Source organism: Lynx canadensis, chromosome C1 (assembly GCF_007474595.2).
Source record: "Lynx canadensis isolate LIC74 chromosome C1, mLynCan4.pri.v2, whole genome shotgun sequence".
In the NCBI taxonomy this organism is placed as follows: domain Eukaryota; kingdom Metazoa; phylum Chordata; class Mammalia; order Carnivora; family Felidae; genus Lynx; species Lynx canadensis.
In genome coordinates this window covers 165,928,841-165,951,040 of record NC_044310.1, presented here as the reverse complement: position 1 = coordinate 165,951,040, position 22,200 = coordinate 165,928,841, and the positions used below count along the sequence as shown (strand labels likewise).

At 39.5% G+C, this 22,200-nt stretch overlaps 1 protein-coding gene across 10 annotated transcripts in view; it reads right to left on the bottom strand.

Moving 5' to 3' along the window:
• Positions 1–22,200, bottom strand: part of OSBPL6 (oxysterol binding protein like 6) — a 118,370-nt gene that overhangs the window by 32,928 nt on the left and 63,242 nt on the right. For 6 of the 10 annotated variants that reach the window (XM_030326167.2, XM_030326166.2, XM_030326168.2 and 3 more), the window contains exons 9-13: positions 17,480–17,583; positions 16,812–16,904; positions 11,676–11,750; positions 6,124–6,289; positions 2,503–2,636 (exon numbers count right to left, since the gene is read on the bottom strand). In XM_030326167.2, coding sequence (XP_030182027.1) covers positions 2,503–2,636; positions 6,124–6,289; positions 11,676–11,750; positions 16,812–16,904; positions 17,480–17,583 — 572 coding nt within the window. The remainder of the gene's footprint in view (positions 1–2,502; positions 2,637–6,123; positions 6,290–11,675; positions 11,751–16,811; positions 16,905–17,479; positions 17,584–22,200) is intronic. The other 4 variants (XM_030326172.2, XM_030326177.2, XM_030326173.2 and 1 more) reach the window with 3 other exon arrangements.

Genomic DNA, 22,200 nt, shown 5'->3' with positions numbered 1-22,200 from the left:
ATTATCTGGTTTGCCAACAAAAAAAGCAAGCAAGCAAGAAACAAATACATTTTGAAACAATCAACAAAACTAAAAGGCAAAGGCAACCTATGGAATGGGAGAAGATAATTGCAAATGGCATATCTGATAAAGGGTTAGTATCCAAAACACATAAAGAACTGATACACCTAACTCAGCACCCAAAAAACAAACAATCCAATTAAAAATGGGCAGAAGACATGAATAGACATTTCTCCAAAGAAGACATACAGACAGCCAACAGACACATGAAAAGATGCTTTATCATCACTTATTATCAAGGAAATGCAAATAAAAACTACAATGAGATATCATCTTACACCCATCAGAGTGGCTAAAATAAAAACACAAGGAACAACAAACAGGTGTTGGTGAGGATGTGGTGAAACAGGATGCCTCTTACACTGTTGGTGGGAATGCAAACTGGTGCAGCCACTGTGGAAAAGAGTATGGAGGTTCCTCAAAAAGTTAAACATAGAACTACCTTATGACCCAGCAGTCATATACTGGGTATTTACCCAAAGAATACAAGAACACTAACTCAAAGGAATACATGCACACCTGTGTTTATAGCAGCATTATTTACAACAGCCAAGATATGGAAGCAACGCAAGTCTCCATCAACTGATAGACAAAAAGATGTGGCATACACACACACACACACACACACACACACACACACACAAATGGAATATTATTCAGCCATAAAAAGAATGAAATCTTGGCATTTACAACAACATGAATGGAACTACAGAGTATAATGTTACACGAAATAAGTCAGTCAGAGAAAGACAAATACTATACAATTTCACTCATATGTGGGATTTAAGAAACAAAACAAACAAGAAAGAAACTAAGAGAGAGAGAGAGAGACAAACTAAGGAACAGACTCTTAACTATAGAGAACAAACTGTTGGTTACCAGAGGGGTGATGAATAGGGCAGGGGGGTGGAAGTGTGAAATAGGTGATGGGGATTAAGCAGTGCACGTGTGGTGAGCACCAGGTAATTACAATTAAAAATTTTAAAAAAATGTGCAAAGAAAGAAAAAATACGTTTTCTTGTTTTTCTTAGCATAAGCTTGTACCACTAAGCCTCTATCGTTTAATACATCTAAAGGAAACATTGCAACATTTAGGGGGATAAAAGTATATTTTACATGTTTACAGGATGACATTTGTACATTTACCTAACCATTAGCTTGATCTTTCTGATTCGTAATACTTTAAAATAATGATTCAGAAGATCAATTAACACAGACCGAGGATTCAACACATACATGACATAAGGAGCCCAAGGCAAACCATTAAAATATGCTTATGAAGAAACCCCTTCGCAGACTGGCACAACAGTTGCTGCTTTGAATGCTTGAATGCTCATGCTCCTGAGTCCCCCAGTTTTGCACGGGAAGCAGAATATGCACCTCAACTGACAGTGTTTTACGGGTAACAAAAGTGTGGCCCAGGTAACAATACACAGTAGCATGAAACTTAACACTGAAAGTTAGCTGACGGTTCAGGTACATAAAACATGGTGAGACAGTTCAAGTCTATTTTCAGGGACGGAGGGAAACTATTCAAGCGGGAGCTGATCCACATGGAAAACCACTTACCCAGGATTTGCTTGCTCCTTCACTCTGATCCAAGGCACCAGGAAGTGAACAATATTTTATATAAACACTGAGTTCTCACACAAAAATCACATAACAACATTGAGATCTCAAAGGATGTTTTAAAAGTGCAGTTATAGACTGAACGAAGAAATTATTTCAGAGGAATTGCTCAGTGTAAAAAAGCATTACGTACAGTTTTAAAGGATTTTTATCAGAAATATCAACTTTGATATATATAAGGATTTGATTAGTATTAATCAATATAATATATATTGAATAATATATAATGAATATATTAAATAATATATTTTATAATGCACAATATGTCTTGAAATATATGAGTCTAGCTTCAGGGAGTATAAGTTAGATAGGAAGAAAATCCTAAAAGTATAAATCAGAAAAGAAAACAAAAGGTAATAATAATCAGTAATTTTCAACAGATTAAGATGCAGTGTAAGTGAGAAAAAATAGTAAATGTGGAAGATTTAGTAGATTCTGTTCTATTGAACACTGGATGGAATATATTCTAGAACATACTTTAAAAAGAGTAAGCCAAGTATAAATGCATGATTCTTCTTTTAAAACCAGGGACTGCCTTATCAATGGCCACTGAGAAGCATCAAAAAGTATTCAATCAGCTGAAATAGCAATTATATGTTTACAAGCAAGTTTGGTTGATTTTTGCTCTTACCTTGACTTTTTTTGCAAGAAAAGTTTAATTTAAGCTTTAATTTAAAAATTTAATCAGGCAACTGCAACATCTTAGGGGATTTTCGATTGAACATGCCATCCATGATGGACCACCTCCACGCTTATCCTTGCCTTACAGGGTGGGGAATGTGTCAAGACGGTGAAACAAACACCCTCGTTTACCTGAGACAGTGACTGCCGGAGCCGTGCCACTTGCGTGCTGTGGCCTTTATTATGATCCTGTTCCGAAACTATTTGCTTAAGCTTCTCCTTCTCTATAGCTATGCTATTAAATGCAGACTTCAAAAGAGAATGCACTGGGTGGGGGAAAAAGTGAGAAACAAAGATCAAATGCATCCAGAAAGAATATACAAAATGATACATTTCTTAGCACTTTAACTCATGTATAGACATTGTCTGGAAAGATGACATTACAGTCTAATACAAGTTAGCCTTACAATGGAATCTTTCAAAATATCGATACACAAAACAAATACAGTAATGGTAATTAATCAGGGTGGAAATTCTAGCATTTCCTACCAGAAAAGACTTAGAAACAGGATACAAAATAAATTGATATTAATTCTTAAATATCGATATTTAAACAATTATTCTATAATTCCTATGAAGAAAAAGGAATAAGTTTTACTCTGCACTGGCTGATAAGAATATTAACAGTTCTGTGTACAATGAATTCTCATGCAAATCATTTAGAACTATCCAGTAATTATTTCCGAAAGCAGGTACTCAAAAAGAACATTTTATAAATCCTGCCAAAATAAAACAGGGTGATTTAGAAGTCCTGACTAGTTCTCTTCGAGGTAAGAAATGATTTGGACTTGAAAATAATACTTAAATTACTCTCTCAGCCAGGAATACCTTGATGAGAAGTGCTTTCAAAGAGTAAAACTTCCAGTTTTAAAACAAATAAGTTCTGGAAATATACCAGTTTGGTGATATTTGATAATATTGTATTCATACCTCAAAGTTAAGAGAGTAGATCTTAAATGTTTTCCCACTAAAAAGAAATGGTAATTATGTGACATGATGGAGGTGTTAGCTGATGCTACAGTGGTAATCATTTTGTAATATACAAGTGTATCAAATCAATAGGTATACCTTAAACTTATGAAATATTATATGTCAAACATATCAGTACAGCTACCAAAAAAAACCCAAAACACATGTAATAATAAAAACAACTCCTCCCCCCCATTTCTGTACATCTAATAACCTACATTTGTAAAATCTGAGGCTGTCGTTAATTCCGAAATACAAGAAGGCTGAATTTCCAACTCCTATCTTTAGAATAACAGTTTCTATAATATGCAGTCTTCTAAAATAGGAATTTCCTTGTTTAAGAATGGTTGTTTTTAAAAGAAGTGGAAATTCTTAGCAAAAAACACTGGCCTGAATTAAGAGGGAAAAACAGTGGGATCACAAGGGACTCAAAATCTATTGATTTATGTGCCATATTCTAGTCATCATCAATTTAAAGGTACTAACTTGATAGCTGGCATACATTAATCCCACTGGTAGTTCTATAAGGAGACTCTCATATACTTCAAAATCCATAATTCTTTCTAAAGAGTTCAACCAGTAGTCATAGAAAAGCCCTTTTTTCTAGCATAGTTAGAAAAAAATATGTTGTTTCAACAGGGGCTTTAAAATCCTGTTGAAACTTGGATTTCCTGAAAACCTCAGGACTGCAACTGAATACACAAAACTTTCCTGGGGCTATCTTCAAATTTATTCATCTCCTTTTAGAGGCTGTGCTATACACACTTAATTCACACATTTGTTATCTCATTCTACCTGCTTCTACAACCACCTCCTGCCCCTGCTGTTAGAAGTAAAAGATACTGGCTTTACTGGCCATAATCCTATGCTGTTACATACAGAAAATAACATTGACATAATTAGCATCTGGCTCAGAGGTGTAATAAAAACGTACTAGCAAATAGGGCACCTATGTGGCTCAGTTGGTTAAGCATCCAACTCAGTTTTGGCTCAGGTCATAATCTTGAGGCTCATGAGTTCAAGCCCTGCCTTGGGGTCCACGTTTACAGTGTGGAGCCTGCTTGGGATTCTCTCTTTCTCTCCCTCTTTCTCTGCCCCTCCCCTACTCAACTGTCTCTCTCAAAATAAATAAACTTAAAAAAAAATAGCAGGAGTAAAATAGCAGGTGAAAGAGAGTTGGCCTTACAGAATTGCAATTGGGAAATCTACAGAAAAAAAGCGGAGAGATGATTTAGCTTAACTGTTTCCAGATTATAGAACTGAAGAAATATCTCATAGTACGTCTTTGCTGATAGTTTCACAGTATAAAATTTTGTGGACTTCAACATTCCTAGAGATGCCCTCAGTCCATGCCCCTTCTTTTCCTGAGCTACCAGGCTCTTGGGCATTATTGGGCCCTTGAGATGTTCTATTGAGCACACATTTTCAAAATATTTTAGCACCTATTACCAATAGCCCCAGGGTAAATAAATGTCATTAATTTACAGTAAGATGTTAGTGACTGAAAACAACATAATGTATATCTTTCTCTAAGAGATTATGCATTTTATTTTTTTTAAGTTTTATTTATTTATTTTGAGAGAGAGAGAGCATAGGCAGGAGAGGCAGGGTGGGGGGAGGGGGAGAGAATGAATCCCAAGAAGGCTCTAGACCATCAGTGCAGAGCCTGACATGGGGCTTGAACCCATGAACTGTGAGATCTGACCTGAGTTGCGACCCGGAGTCGGCTGCTTAACCAATTTAGCCACCCAGGCACCCTGAGATTATGCATTTTAAAAGACAATGCCTGGCACTATCTTAGATCAAAAAATGAATTTCAGTGACTGAAACTTAAATACTGTAGCAAAAGTGAGGGTGGTAATTTGGAACCCAGGCTCTTGGTAAACACAGATAGGACTGCTCAATCCACCTACAAGCTACTGCCCTGACTCTTATTTATTACACCCTGCTCTCTATGGCTGATGGCAATAACTGAACCTATGCAACGCAACTTATTGAAAATTTAATATTAAAAAAAGTGACTCTAAGGTGGGGTCAGCTTCCCCTCCCCTCCAATCTGAACTGGCCTGTGAGGCTCTGAGCAGTAGAGTGCAGTGGAAGTGACTGTCCCAATCCCAGAGTTGGCCTTGAACAGGACTGGTAGCTTCTATCCCCGTCTATTCTATCCCCTTGGAGTCCTGAGCCGCCATGGAGAGAAAGAGGGACACAGTTATGTGCAACCTTGCAACCACCCCTCCAACATGCCAGGAACACAGGGGAAGCCACCTTGGATCTTTTCAGCCCAATCCAGACTCCAGCCAAATACCACTGAGCCCAGGCAATGCCATATGGCACAAAAGAACTGCCTACCCGAGCCCTGCCTGAACTATAGACTGTAAGGTACAATCCATGAGTGTTATTTAATAAAGGAAAAGAAAGATTCCAACAGAGCTCCTTGCTAAGTGAGGATAACCCACAAGTAGGTATGAAATGATAACTAAAAGACACAAAAAAAGATGTTGAGTAGTAGCGTCCTGGTGGCCTACCTAGAAAAACTTTGTCTTTCCTCCTTTTTCTCCCCACTCATGACACTTTATTTGTTCAGTCAAAACTGTAAACCTATGATGCGTGTACTCCCAAGAGGCAGGCATGATACCCCACTGCATTCTTTATACAGAACTCCAATCAGTATATGCACTATTTAATCTTTCTACCATGACCACCTAGGCAAGGATGAGAGAGTAAATGGTAATCTCTCACCAAAGAAGAGAGCTTCTATAAAGGGCACGATATGTTTGTTGTTACCTTTCTGTGCAATTAGACAAAATTCTTCTTGAAGCTTTGTATAATCCGTTGAGCTTTCCAGAGGGTCTGTGAGGTGACTAGGGGGCGTCTGAAACTCGATATCTGCACACAGGTTGGGGTTGGAGGAATGCAAGCGAACTGGCGACATGGTAGCACTGAAAGGGACCTGAGAGGGCAAGACACCAGTTAGAAAAGAGCAACCGTACATGTTCCACATTCTCTTACACAGGAAAGATCTCTTCCCTTCTTCAAAATACTAGATTCCTCTCCAACGATACACGCAGAGACACTCAGGACTCATTTAATTTGCAGGTGGCTGCGGTGGGAAAGAGCCTCACTCCCCATGGTTGAGGTGGTACTGCCCGTGGACTCACTGGCCTCTCCCCGTTACAGGGAGAGAGGGCTACAGAATGACAGGAAGGACAGGCATCGATACAGTTGTGTCTAAAAAACTGCTGGCAGGAAACAGTAGCCTGAACTCTCTTACAAAGTCTGGGTACTCGTGTCACAGGGCTTTTTATGCTCACTTGTTTCTGGGCCCGGAACAGGAGCTTACGGAAAGGTAAAAATTCAAGAGGCACCTAGACAGAAAGATTTACTTGCTCCGTGGCCATCAGACAAAACATAAATAAGTTTAATAGTAAATACAATAATGGCTTAAAGGGACGCAAATAAATTTGAAATTGATTTATTAAAATATGTTTGTAAGTGAAATATATATTATACATAAAATATATTTGTAAGTGAAATTGATTTATTACAAATATATTTGTAAGTGAAATAAATTACTGTAGTTTCCCTTTGTCACATACAACACTGTTACACATATGAATGTGGCTTACGAACTGGCCAATATTGAAAAACATTAAGTAAAAAAAAGTCATATTACTATAGATTTTCCCAAAATGGCTAGAGGTACTTTCTTGCTCATGCTGGATCTGGGCTAGCCTTCTGATGCGTGGGGGCAAAGCACCTTTCCCTCTCCTTCTGGAAGGTTATACCTGACTATTACAAATGCCATAGGCCAAACATTCTTAGAAAATGAGAATACCAATTCCTACCGTAAATCAGATCACCAGTAATCTCCCCTAATTCTTACTGCACAGATGTTCATTCAGATGTCTTCAAGAATCATTCTTTAGACTCCTCCAAGAGCTGAATTTTATATAAATTAAGGGGTAGTACACACCTTCTAGCTAACAGGAAATATGCTTGTCTGATGTATATGTATATCAGAGCCACTTCCTTTTATTCACATTTTCATTTAGCTTTAAAGTTCTTGACAGAAAATGAGAGACAGTGGGGGAGGGGGAGGGAGGGAGGGAGAGATGGAGAGCGTGAGACAGAAAAAAAGGAGGAGAGGACGGGAAAAGGAGCATGCGCATGTGTACTGAGGATACAGAGGATAGATGGAAGACAAGGAGCAAACCAAAATACCTAGGCTGAACGGCAGTCTGTGGCCCTGAGTGAGGGCAGCTGGGACTGGAGGGGGTCCTTTGCATGTAGCTTTGCCATGGCAGTGGCAAGGAGTTATTATCTCAAAGGATATCCAAAACTTACTGGGGAAGGAAGTGGGCATGAAGCTTTCTCCCTAAACTCAGCTAAGCTAAGCACATTCATATATGATATCCAAAGCATCTGGTACCTGCAATTACCAAGTAGCTCTACTTTGTCCTTCATGGGGACCTTGGCTACACTGGGTTGGGACACATCTACAACTGGTTTATCTCGGCAGGATCAGAATTCCTGATTATTCCAGAGAAGAGACATAAAAGTGGCAGAGAAGCCATTTGAGAAAATGGAATCCTTGGGTTCCATAATGTGCTAGAAACCTGTGCAGGTAACTCTGTGATAATGACTGAGGTCTTTTGGAGATGTCTCTAAAGGATGTAGAAGAATATTCGAAGATAGATGAAGGGCATTTCTGACCTTAACTGTGAGGATGCTAAATCCAGAAAGAGCAGTAAGCCCATAGCCCTCTGGGAGGGACACAGAGAATCCATGGGAAGGCTGGTGGAGATCAGGAAGTCATGGGGAGAAACTGTTACTTGAGCAAATGGGTAGACCGGGGAGTGTTCAGATTTAAGGAGATGGTTTCCGGACACAAAGATCTAGAAGAGCACTTAAGAAGAAGAAATGGTGGTGTTTGGTGATGGGGAATGAAACGCATTGAGGATCATGGAAAAGGGTTCTGTTTGCATCCAGGTGCCCTCAACACTCCAAGGACTGGCATGAAATAGGAGGGGAGGCAGGGAGGCCAGTGGAGGCCACAATGCAATAAAGGCCCAGACATTCCAGTGAGAGCTCAGACTTGTCCCTGAGATAATGGCCTGTCTATTAAAAGTTGGAATAATATGCTGAGAAGAAAAACACATTACACATTTATTTTCTTGAACATAATGGAAGTTTAAATTGGTAATTTACGCAGTCAAAATGAAACAAACAGAAAAACCTAAAAAGCAAACAGTAAAAATGATCTTGTATATAGCCCCCAGGGAAAAGCACTCAGAATGCTCCATTCCAACTGCAATCAGACAGTTCCCTGGGAAACTGAACCTAATTTTTATATACTTCTGGCTGAAAATGTTTATATTGGTACTCTTTTTGTTAAAAGAAGTATACGGAATGGACATTTTAACTGAAGCATTCATGACGTGAAATTGAGAATACAAATGGAGATGTATTAATCTAACTCTAACTGAATGCCTCTTCAGCCCCTTCAGTTTTGTGTTCATCAATTTGAGTATTATGGGATTCAGAAACTGAAGTGGTAGCTAGGTCTTCTGTCAGTGATGGCTGGGATGGGAGCTGTCGACAGGTCTCATGGTCTGTGCCCCAGAATCCTCAGTGCTGGCTGCGGACTTTACACCCTGCTCAGGAAAGAAGTCCAAGCCTTCCCTGAGATCCTGTGCCGGGGAAGAAGCCTGATCCTGGAACATTCTGGTACCAGCTAACTGCAGTTTGGAATGGGGGTGTTAGGAGGTGCTTTGAACACCTGTCTGTAAAGAAGTTAAAAGAGAAATGACCGATAGCAGAACGACAGCAATGGTAAACATGACTGAGGAAAGGAAGACACAAAAGCAGGTCTAAGATCCTAAGCATATACAACTGATGGAGCAAATGTGGAAAGTGTCCTGCTGTCCTTCCTCTGCCTCATGCGTACAGGGAGCCTCGGGTGGAGAACCGATCGCATTGGGGGCCCTCAGTGTTCTTCTGAGTGGAGGGGCCAGTGTGTCTCTTTTCCCAAACTCCTGTTCTGTTGGGTCTGGCTGATGTGATAAGTGAACCATTTCAAGTTCCAGTGTTAGGAACCAACAAGAATACATCTCTGAAACATCTCCTTTGGGTATACTTTTCTTTGGGAGCAATCTCAGCGGCCCCACACACTTGAATGGGTCTCCTTCTCTCTGAGGGAGAGTAAGTAGCTAGGAGTCATTTGGAAGAATTCTAGGTAAAATAGGACACGCTCAAAATGTATAGGATGAGTTAGTGCTGGGAAGAGGGAAGACAGGGAATTCAGAGGAACATTGACTAAGAGTCACCAGCATCGGATCACTTGAGATATAAATGAGGGGGCCAAGGGAGCAAGCTGAAGGTCCCACTAGATGGTGTTATACTTTGCTATGGAGTCAAAGCTATAAATCCTGCAAGGTTTAGAGTAACTATTTCCTCCCTTTATTTCTGAATAATTACTAAATGTCGCCAGCTTTTGTCATTTGATGCTTGGAATTATTGGAAGTTATTCTTAACTTCTGTGGTCACTGCTACCCTGAGAGGTGGGCGTTAATACTCTCTGCTTTTAAAAGCTTTTTCTTTTCTGTTTCCCATTCTATTTAAATAGGTTCTAATCCCAGTTTTCTTATACTCACTATATATATATATATATATATATATATATATATATATATATTTTCTTATACTCACTATCTATATATATATATCTATTTCTTATAGTGAGTATAAGAAAACTGGGATTAGAACCTATTTATATATATATATATATATATATATATATATATATATATATGCAGTTAGAAAGATGAACACAGTAGAAACACAATCACTTCCCTGCATCCTTTCTTGAAGGACATTATTTAAGGAACCACAGGTATTTTCACAAGAGGACTGACCTTTCCTTTCCATACTGAGGTACTGTTCTCTCTCTGATAATCATCTGGATTTCTGAATTTTATAAATGAAAGATTAAGAACTATTTACCTAATTTTACATTTTTCTATTGTAGTAATCTGTTATGGTGTCACATATTATGCATACATGCATAAGATATAGATTAATCATATATCAGTTTCACTGATTTGTTTAAATGTTCACAAAACTGAGTTTAAGAATCAATTCCCTGATAAACTCCAAGCCACTGGTTCATTTCATAATCAAAAGCAATTCTATCTCTCAAAAGATCCAGCTAAGCACCCAGATATAAGGCAGGAGTCAGTTATTAATCAAAAATAGAAAACCAACAATCCTTGCATGAGTATCCAGTCTCTTACAATGCAACCAAAACCTTTTCATGTTTTTCAGCAATTCTAGCCTTCAAGTATATTCCACCATCAGCAAGGGCAAGACTATTGTTAATTCAGAAAATACTACCTAATAGCCAGAAAAACCTAACATCCATGATTGCTATGAACTCAGTATTCTGTATTTTAAAAAGTTGACAGGATGTCAGGAGTAAGCAAATATTATGATATGTTTTTATCCAGCAAAGGGTTCTTGTATTTACATAGTCTATTTTCTATTCAGAATGCACCATTCACTATTCTAAACAGCTTCTATTCAATTTAAAATTTTGGTTATTTGCCTTATCTGTTTCAATACTTACTCTATCCTCCTAATACCCATCGTATTTTCTCTTAAAACCAAAACAAACCAACCTGTCTCTATATATGTATATTAAGCACTATTTAACTTTGTAGTTTTCTCCTTTCCACACTGTATTTTCTGATTTTCAGCTCAATAATCTTTCCAGAAAACAATTTTCCCTCGCTAGGTGTAATTTGGGTAGCCATTTAGAAATGACATCAAAATTCACCTTTTCTTACCCTCTCTTTTCTTTATTCTCACATCCTTTTCAAATAGTCACAATGCTACAAAAAAAAGCACAATTTATGTCTGTAGTAACATGACTTTTCTTAGAAAAACAGAAATCAGTTAGCAGGGGTTCTGATATCAGTATGACCAAAAAATAAAAAATAAATAAGAAATATAAATAAATAGATAGATAACAATATCATTTTAGGAAATTCCGTATCAGTAACAGGTTACTCAGTTTTGCAACCTCGAATTTACATGGTTTCTTACACGGACAGTTGAAGAACTGGATCAGGGAGTAGTTTTCCATCGCAAACACGAATACCCATGTGCGACACCTGCCATGCAGAGACAGCCAGAGAGCATGCAAAAGCTAGGCCAGCACGGGAGTGGGTTACAGTTGATGCGGCTACACAGAAGGGGCACCACTGGGACAGGGAAGGTGACGCTTGGACAGTTTCTCATTCTTATTAAATGTCCACTTGAGATTGAAATCCACTCACTGTTGTAGCCACTGCTGCCGCTAGCCTCTGCCGGCGCCGAGTGGTGCTGAACTGGCCCTTCGCAGATGGCCCTTCCTGACAGTGAATGAGAGAAGAGGAGGGAGGAGAGGCCACGTGGGGAGGCGGGGGGGGGGGAGGAGGACAGGGGGAGAGGGGAGGGGAAGACACGGTGACGGGGGAGGAGAGGACAGGATACAGGAGAGTGAGAGATAATCGGACAAGGGAAAGGGAGAGTTTTTAAGTGGAGTTGACTTGTCCTAAATCATAGCCCTGACAAGTGCTCGAAGGGGCATTCATAATGCTGTGAGAAAAGTTTTTTGTTTTTTTTTTTACATTTATTCATTTTTGAGAGACAGAGAGAGACAGAGCGCAAGTGGAGGAGGGGCAGAGAGAGAGAGGGAGACAGAATCTGAAGCAGGCTCCAGGCTCCAAGCTAGAGCCTGACGCGGGGCTCGAACTCACAAACCGCGAGATCATGACCTGAGCCGCAGTTGGACGCTCAACCGACTGAGCCACCCAGGCTCCCCAAAGTTCGTTGTTTTCATTGCAGAACCCCTAAACGTTTAAGTCTAGTTGCTGAATATAACCCCACCCCAAAGGGATATGGGAAATTATGAAGTGATGAACAGCTTGTGATTTTAAGGTAAAATAAATGCACATATTGTTTTACCCATGCAATGTCACGTTGTATGAAACCAACGGCATTTCCAATCAATGGAAGCAAAGATGAACCTAAGTTCAGGAAAAATGATTAAATAAATAATGTGCAAAGGCCAAAACCAACAAGTTGTAATGGGAGTCTCCCGTCAGCCAGGCAGAATTTTTTTTTGTTCCTTGCTGGGAGGAAAAGTACACAAGCAAGGGTACCAGGAATCTTCAGCTTCCCATTTATTCCCCTACTAGAAAGCTCATTGGGATTCAACATTAGGAATGGTGTTGGGATTTTCAGGTTGGAGAATTTTTCAAGGAGGAAGCCAGTCCCCACAGCATAGAGAAAAAAACAAACAACACAACATAACACAACAGCACTCAACGTCCTCAGTGTGTTGGCACAGTGCTTACAAAAATCAACTATGGAAACCTGAAAGCGTGGGTTTCATTTAGTGATGTGCATCTATTCATAAACTAGTAGAAGAATACCGGAGCTTTCTTTTCTGTCTCTTTTTGGTGGCCAGGATTATGGGAGAATATTTCCTTCTAACCACTTAAGTCTGCATCCATCTGACAGACCCTCACTCTTCGTGATTGTGAGCGGTAATTTCAATTCCAGTGACCCGAGAGGGACTTAATACCACCTAACAGTGCAGATTAAGGAAAAGCAGTATGACTGCTTAAGCCTTTTTGGAACAACAGAAAAATATTTTAAATTTTTATCTCTCTAATCCTCTTCGAAGTTTCCACGTGACATTCCCATTTCTCTTCCACGTTCATAAATCTTCTGCATGCATTACGTGTATGTTTATTGGATACACATATGCCTGTATAATGTGCTTTCCACAAAAAGTTTTCTATACAGAACCCCTTCATCTTTCATGTAGTAAGTAAAAAGAGGAAGAACTCATTTTTACCCTTCAGTATAATTTGAGCACCTGTGAGGTCTAGGACAGCTACATATGAATGACAACAGACCCTTTATCTGCTACTCTCCATGCTTCCTGCTAGTCCTCATTCTCTCCAACAACTAGGGATCTGGTATTAATTTGTGCGATTAGTCATGCAGGAAACCCAGCAGCTCTCAGGTCTGTGGCAACCCTTCACAAACCAGTCCCTTCTCGCCCTCCTCTACCTCATTGAAAACAGCCAAACTGTTACGGTGTGATGGTTATAATGAGATTTTTATTAGAACCCGAAGCCTGAAGTTTGGGAGAAAGTCCTTTTTCTAAAAGGTAATCTCCACAGAGCCTTCCAGAAAAAAATGCCTTCGATGAATCACATGAAGGATTTCTGAGGCTAGCTTCTCAACAGCTTCTAGTAGAAATACGGCCATGCAGATCCAACATTTAACCTTCATATTCAAATCAATAGCACAACCTAACCTATGTGAAGAATAAGATCCCGAACATACAGTGTAACACGTTCTTCACTGCTACTTTCCCGAGGTCAGTTTTCTAAATGACCTGTCTTCTAATCATTTCAAAACAACAACTACTGCAGAATGCTGAATACAAAGGTCAGTGCGACAGTACCAGTAACAGCAGCAGTGACAACAAGCACCATTACCACCACCAGGCCATCGAGGTTCCTCCACAAAGGGCTGGTGCACCACAAGTTACAAACAACAGAGGGGTTGAAAAACGAGCCACTCCCTACAAAGCCTCTCACACTGGCTGCCACCATGACACAGAGAAAGTGGTTCAAGAAGGGAGATGACGGTGGGCTCAAAATAAACACTTGCCCTCGGCTCCTGTGATCAAGGAGGGAACAACCTGTGTACTAGGGTGGGAGAAGGTGGTAGGTATGTTTCATCCACTAAATAAAGATAAATGCTATGTCTTTCTGTAAGCAAAACAATGATGAGTAAAGACATTTACATTGGTCATAGGCATCCCCGGCTAATTTTATGGTTTCCTAGCCAAGTGTGTATGTTGGAGAAACTTCCAAGTAACTTCCTGTTAATAAAGAATGAGCACCCAGGGGCGCCTGGGTGGCATCCGACTTTGGCTCAGGTCACGGTCTCTCAGTTCGTGGGTTTGAGCCCCGCGTCAGGCTCTGTGCTAACAAATAGCTCAGAGCCTGGAGCCTGCTTCGGATTCTGTATCTCTCTCTCTCTCTCTCTCTCTCTCTCTTTCTCTCTCTCTCTCCCCCGCTCCCCTGCTCATGCTCTACCTCTCTCTGTCTCTCAAAAATAAATAAATGTGAAAAAAAATTAAAAAAAAAAATGAGCATCCTAAGGGCTGCTAGGAGGCCTGCTGGTTTGGGTAAGCAGCATAGGTGCAGGCACAGTCCCAAATTCTGCAGCATTCACTCTATAATACGTTTTGTTTTACCAATCTAACTGAGCACAGGGTTTCTCTGGGAGTAATAGCTCACTGCCACCTCCAGGCCTAGTGATTTCCACTTGGAGTCAGAACTGAATCTTCTACTTTTGAAAGTTTAACGTTTTCTTTGAGTGTGGGGATGAAGTGGTTTCAGTTTCCCTCAAAAATAATTGAACTGGAATCACAAGGGCCATTTTGTTACTCTTTGGCAGAACAAAAACAAAGCATAAATAAACATTTAAAAGCAAACTACCCCAATATGTGGCAGAAGTACGAATGAAGAATATTTTCCTGCTTTTTGACCAATTTCTTCCGATGACTCAAAAAAATCTTCATAAACTCTCCTCATACAGAAAAGCACAGCCTGTGACTAGAAGGGCTATTCAGAGTTGCATTCTGTTTCCTCCAGGAAAAACCGAGAGATAATAGGGACCACGGTGAGCCTCACGGCCACGGCAGGGCAGCCACGGGCATCCCGCTCAGACTCTCTGAGGACCAGCCAGCCTCTTCAAGGCAACGGCCGTGAACAGCAATGTGTTCAATGGCATACCTCATAAAAATGAGATCGAAACAATATCTGTCTACGAATGTATACGTTCATATGATGCGGCCTTCTTCAATTATTTTTATAATGGTTCTTTCTTTCTTGGCTATGAGAACCATTGATAACATGTTTTAAAAAGCCCCACAAAACTAGACAATCACGTGCTCAAAGCAAATGAAACTGCCAAAAGCAATTTGAGGTAAATTTTTGGTGAAGTCATCTGGCACATATGTCTTCTACAGTATTAACGTTCTGAATAGAAAACACACAAAAACATACTGAATAAAGGAACACAATAAATTGTGTTCATAGAATGTGGACAGTCTAACTAAAAAAACCATGAATCTTTAGTGCTTGTGAAAATTTATTTTCAAATATATCCTATTAGCAAGCAAAGCACCAAAGAGTTTGTTACTTACACACAACACAAAGAATATCAATATGGTCAGAATTAAAGAATTATTATTCACTCAGAAGACACTGAAGATTTCTGGAAAGCAGTTCCTTTTACCTTTTATTAGAATATTTGTGGGGGATGGGAGGGAGGGGAGGGTGGGTGATGGGTATTGAGGAGGGCACCTTTTGGGATGAGCACTGGGTGTTGTATGGAAACCAATTTGACAATAAATTTCATATATTGAAAAAAAAAAGAATATTTAGAATACACCAAAAATTGATTTATGGTGTAATAAAAAGAAAAGCAAAATCCTAAGTCTGATTTTGATTGTTGGGGCAAGAGTTTTTTAGATAATATATAGTTAGGATCAGAATAGTAAACATTCTGGTGTAAAGATCTGAAAATAATATGATTATGACACAAGAAGTTTTAGGCATTTACCATATTTCATATCACTTCAATGCAATAACATAAGATGTTCTTACTTGAAAAGCTTTAAACTACTCATCAAATAAATAACTTATTTACAATAAATTTCAAGTAAATTTATCATGAGTCATTAAGACTTTCATGATTCAGATTTTAAAAGTGATTGTTGATCGTCAAATAATACCTCTGTTTGACAAATCATAGAATTTTAGAGTTGAAAAGGAATTCAGAGATAATTAAGTTAACTCCATCACTTTACCCGGGAGCAAATGGAACCCTAGAAAATTTAATAGAAATGCACGAGATTATGCTGCCAGGAAATCACAGTGATTACACTAGAGCCTGAGTTTGTTGACTTCCAATCTTTTGCAGACCTCATCCTTTTTTATTGATACATAAAATTTTGGATAAAGCTAATACATAAAAGGCTCTTTTAAGATCAAGTGTATATAAATGAGTGCTCATTACAACACACTGGATTTTTAGCCTAGATTTTTAAGGTAATTTTTTGTTAAATTACATTTTAATGATTCAAAGGCCATAAGTGAGAAGGAAAATGGCATTTTGTAGTCCTATTAAATCATTTTAACCTTTCTTTTAAATTATTTTTACTTATTCCAGAGTAAGATGAATAGATTTCTCGCTATTTTAGATAGTATAACTCAGTCTGTAAAGCCCTGGCTTTAAAGCATTTCAGCTGCTTTAAACTTCTTAACTTCCATGAATTGATATATAAAGACTAACATCTTAAAATCATATAAAAATATGAATGAAGGAAAAGTCTGTACCTGCAGTTGTATTTTTGTATCTTTGCTGACACTTTTTGTTCTCCATCGTCTTGTGACCCGCTTGTCTTTCTTTGAAATATCTACACAGTTAGCCTACATTACACAAATAGTTAAAAAGCAACAAAGTATTATTAAGTTCACACAGATGATACAGATATAGACAAAGAGAGCATAGCATGTTAGTAAAGAATCCTTGTTAGCCACCCTAAAGCAAACCAGCCAGGAGAGAAAGTCATATCTGACGCACAGTGGGCATAAAAAGCAGAGATAAGAACTTGATCATAAAATATATCTGTCTGCTATACAAAAGGAAAACGGGATTACAGATCTTTAGCATTTTTTTCCTACATAAAAAAAATGGCAGTAATTCTGAGACTAAGTTGTATCTTCAAAGCTATCATTTCTAATGTGACACAAACATGGAAGAATAATTCACATATTTATTTCTTCTATGAGTTTGTACTTAGATATAAAATATACATTAAGATGTCAAAATAGATATCTTAACACAATGACACCATGAATTCAAAAATATTAGAATAACTCCAGAATATAGATTAATTTGTACTGTATTAGTCATTTCCTTTTAAATGTTACCTTATATATTCGTAGAACAATCCAGTAAAAATTCTGTGTTAATGACTTAAAGTCCTTTTGGTAATGTTTACCTGCATGTCAGTAAAGTTAGGTGCTGACTGGGTTCTCTGAAGTATTTCCAAATTTTGCAGGAGTTTGCTAAGTTCCACAAGGTTTGACTGGCAGTGTGCAAGGTCTAAGAAAAATCAGAAATAAAAATATGTTAGAACTGGGCAGGGAGGGGCAGGGATGGCAATAAAAGACAGTCAATCCAAATTATGGCAAGTATGATTAGGTAGAACCATGTTCATATAATGATGATACTGGCAAATGAAACAAAACAGACCCTTCTCCAGATTAGCACCTTAAAAGCATTGAGGATTAAATGAAGTCAATGCCTACTTACGAGTTAACAGCTAGCCACGACAATCTCAGTGAAATTGTGTGTGTTCACTTTCCTGTTCAGGTGGCCCTTGTTACATAGGAAGCACACTCAAGGGAACTTCAGCAGTTGTATGTATGGTTTTAGTCTTAGGAACCTGTCTACTTACTCCTAACATAGTTTACAAGGTGGCTACCTGGAATTTAGATGGAGTCAAAGTCAAGTTCAGGAAAATAAGATGGAATACAAAGTCAGATAGACATATTTTTCTGTGGTTTAGATCACTAACAATGTTGCAATGAATGATTTCTTTAAAACCTCTGAGGGATGTTATACTAAACACAACCAAAGATTCTCGAAGTGTGTTCCCTGGCCCAGCAGCATGAGAATCACTTGGGCATGAAGCTTATTGAATGTTTAATGAAGAAATGGCTTTTAATTTTATTTTTAATTTTTGGCTATATTTGAACAAGAGAGAATTTTAAAGATTTGCATAATAAAACATCACTCTTAAAAATTGAATTTTGGTACAAGAGTATTGAGTTATTAGTATTACTTACACAATTATCAATATTTAGAACATGCTGGTAGTTATGTGATTACTTTTGGACGAATACTGTTTATAAAGAGACCGCAACAGGACACATCTATAAATCTGTTATATTATAAAGTGGTTAGAGTATGTAGTCAGTCAAATTTTGGTGGGAAATTTCATTTATATTTTCTTTGTTTCTCATTAAGTCTCAAGGATCTGCATTTTTACAGATATAGTACAGGCAGCAAAATATTGCTGTTAAATATGGCTCAAGATGAGCTGGGCCAAATAACACAGGGAGTTGTGTTTGGGGGATTTTTGACTTTTTTGTTGGATATAAAAACAGAGGAGCTAGGGGCGCCTGGGTGGCTCAGTCGGTTAAGCGGCCGACTTGGGCTCAGGTCGTGATCTCGCGGTCCGTGAGTTCGAGCCCCGCGTTGGGCTCTGTGCTGACAGCTCAGAGCCCAGAGCCTGTTTCAGATTCTGTGTCTCCCTCTCTCTGACCCTCCCCTGTTCATTCTCTGTCTCTCTCTGTCTCAAAAATAAATAAACGTTAAAAACAAAAAAACAAAAAACCAGAGGAGCTACTACTACAAGGGTCTTTCTAGGACTCCCAATCACTGCACACTCTAAGGAGAGCAGGGTAGCAGCAGTTATAGGGCCAGGCCACACCCTCTTCTTCACAGCATCTGCCTGAGCATGGAGCCCAGATGGGCTGCTCAAGGGCAATGGTTGTTCTTCAGAGAACCGTTGGCCATCAGTGCCTTTAAACTCCTTCAGAGAGGAGGTGTGTGGAGGACAGTACTGAAGAAGACAGCACCTGCCACCACCTTCAGGGGAGGCCGTGCCCTTGTGCTCCCATCCTCTTCCCTATGAAGAAAACAAGGGTCCACTGGTTCAGGAGGGTAGGAAATACAGAGCATGAAAGGAAAAGAAAGAGGGAAGAAAGTAGTGCAAATAAGGAAGGAGGGTTAGAGGGAAGAGGAGAAGGGAGATGGGCTAGAAAGGGCCTACATTTTAATTTGCATTTTATTTATATGTTTTTTAATGTTCATTTATTTATTTTGGGAGACAGACAGCACAAGCAAGGGAGGGGCAGAGAAAGGGAGAAAGAGAATCCCAAGCAGGCTCTGTACCATCAGTGCAGAGCCTGACACGGGGCTCAAGCCCACGAATTATGAGATCGTGATCTGAATCGAAATCAAGAGTCAGACGCTTAACTGACTAAACCACCCAGGCACCCCTAATTTGCATTTTAAAGAACAAAACTGTATCATAAGCACCATGCTAGCAGGGACATTTTTCACATTATCCATGCATTGAGCCTTCCATCTAGTGAATATGACATCCATGCTTCTTACTAAGTGTGATTATTATACACAAACGGTGTATGGAGGTAGCATAGGAATCTGGAAACGGGGCTTCAAACCATCAAAATAATATCCACTCTTTTTCTAAAAGAATGGAAAGAGATCTTTGTGAATGAAAGTGATTCAAGGCAAGAAACCTAAAACTAAGCTTCAGGTGACACGGACTGACTTTACATCTCCGGGTTGCAGTCTCTTCACCTGCCAAGTGGTGGCAGTAATATACCCGCCTCTTCCCTTCCTGCTTTAGAGTAGCCACTGAGGTGGTAGATGGGAAAACGCTATGAAACCCAGAAAAGTACTGATCACACTGTGTTTAATCATGCCGCATGGCCTTAACTTGGAGCAAGCTGCACCCGTCCTCACCACTTCTATCGCTCGAAATATGGGAGAGATGAACTCCTTGGCAGGATTTCACTGCTTGCCTAAGTCTGGATGTACATAAGGATTATAAAGATTTGCCAAAGGCAACAGAGGTATCTTTAAAAAAAGAAATCTCTAAAATTTCTTTAAGATTAAATCTAATTTTAGCAATGGGGAAAAGGAAAATTATGCTGAGAAAAAAACTGCTGAGATAGTTCATAATAGTGAACAGTTAAAAACTTAAATATCTAGCAATGTACTTATTTTCCCATCATGTTCTACATTGCTCCAAAAAGAAACAAGTCGTCCAACTGTGGAATGGTTAAATAAATTACGGTATGTCCAAAGTTATCAATCTATTATTTCATTTAGATACCACTGATGGAAGACACTGGGTACTCAGTACAGTTCTAAGTATAGGGAATATAGCAATCAAGTAAGATTCATGGAATTTACATTCTGGTAAAAAAAAAAAATTGCAAACACTTTGTATGTTAAACTCTTAAGTATCCATCTTCAACACTGGCATACAGAATACTAATTTAACATTTCGTTTCCATGGGGGAAAAATGCTTTCCAAGAGCCAAACAATTCCCTTACGTAATTGAGATCTGGACTGATGTAAGTTCAGATCTATGAATGGTTCACCACTTTGAGTATTAGCACTATAAATCAGATATATTATGGGTTCAAGATGTTACATGATGAATTTTTGAAATATAAACCTCAATACTGGGGACTCTATGAAATGATTAGGAGAGACTAAAAATAAAAGTGTTGTGGGAATTTAGAAAATAGAGAGATATCATCAGAGCACACTTAAAAGAGAGACTGGAATCTTTTCTGGGTCTGGAGGATTGATGGAAAGGATTCAGCAAAAGAGAAAGGTGGAGAAGGGCAGAAAGGGCCCTGCAGGTGGGAAAGAACAATGTGCACCAAAGCACGGAGGAGGGAACATGCAAGTGTGTTCAGGAAATAGCAAATACGTTCAGTTGGGCCAAAGGAAAGCAAAGTCGAAAGGGTAGGTAGGGACTGAAAGCTGAAAGGTGGATGTCGTTGTTGTTGTTATTATTATTATTATTATTATTATTATTAAGTAGGCTTCATGCCCAGTGCAGAGCCCAAGATGGGGCTTGAACTCAAGACCCTGAGATCAAGACCTGAGCTGAAATCAAGAGCCAGATGTTCAACCGTCTGAGTCACCCAGGCACTCCTGAAGGGTAGATGTTAAATGCTGGGCTAAGTAGTTTGGGCTGCAGAGCCCATGGAGAAACACTTGAAGGGATTTTTTTGCATAAAAGCTATTTAAAGATATGTCAGTCTTGAAGGGAGAAGTATGTCATGGGCAAAGAACTGGCTTCAGGGTAGGTCAAACATCTTCACCAGGGGAGCTGTGTGATCTTGAGCAAATTCCTTAACTTGTACACATTTCACTTTCCTCTTCTGCAAAGTGGGGATTAGTAATATTCACGTCTCATGGCTGAGTGCAATGGCTTGCTCAATGCCGGCCTGGGGCCTGGGCGGCTCAGTAGGTTAAGCGTCTGACTTCGGCTCAGGTCATGATATCACGGTTTGTGGGTTCGAGCCCCTTGTCGGGCTCTGTCCTGACTGCTCAGAGTCTGGAGCCTGCTTTGGATTCTGTCTCCCTCTCTCTCTGCCCCTCCCACGCTTTCACTCTGTCTCTCTCTCTCACTCTCAAAAATAAATAATAAACATTAAAAAACATGGAAATGCCGGTCCAGAGTTGCTAACACGTTCAATAACAGCAATTTCCCAAAAGCCTATGAGAGGTGAACAGCAGAGCTGGAGACTGAGGACGACAACGTCAGCCAGAAGGCTGCTGACCGGCCAGAGACTAGATGAACGGTGGGTCTGAGGAGGGAAGCAATTTGAGAGGAAGGGCAGATGAGGGCAGGGGGAAGGGTGGGTGTTTTCAAAGAAATAACAGAACTGAGTTTGGGCTAGATGAACAGAGTGGGAGGGTCAAAAAACCTCTCGGGTCTCAGAGGTGGTTATGACAGCAGCACTGACAAAAACAGGGGAGCCCAGCAGCTGGGGCTGTTGCCGGGAGAAGACAGAGGCTGGTTTCAGACAGGCCGAGGAGGGGCGTGAGAGAGAGTACACACAGACGGAGCCAATGGCGAGGAGAGGCGGCAGGAACGAAAC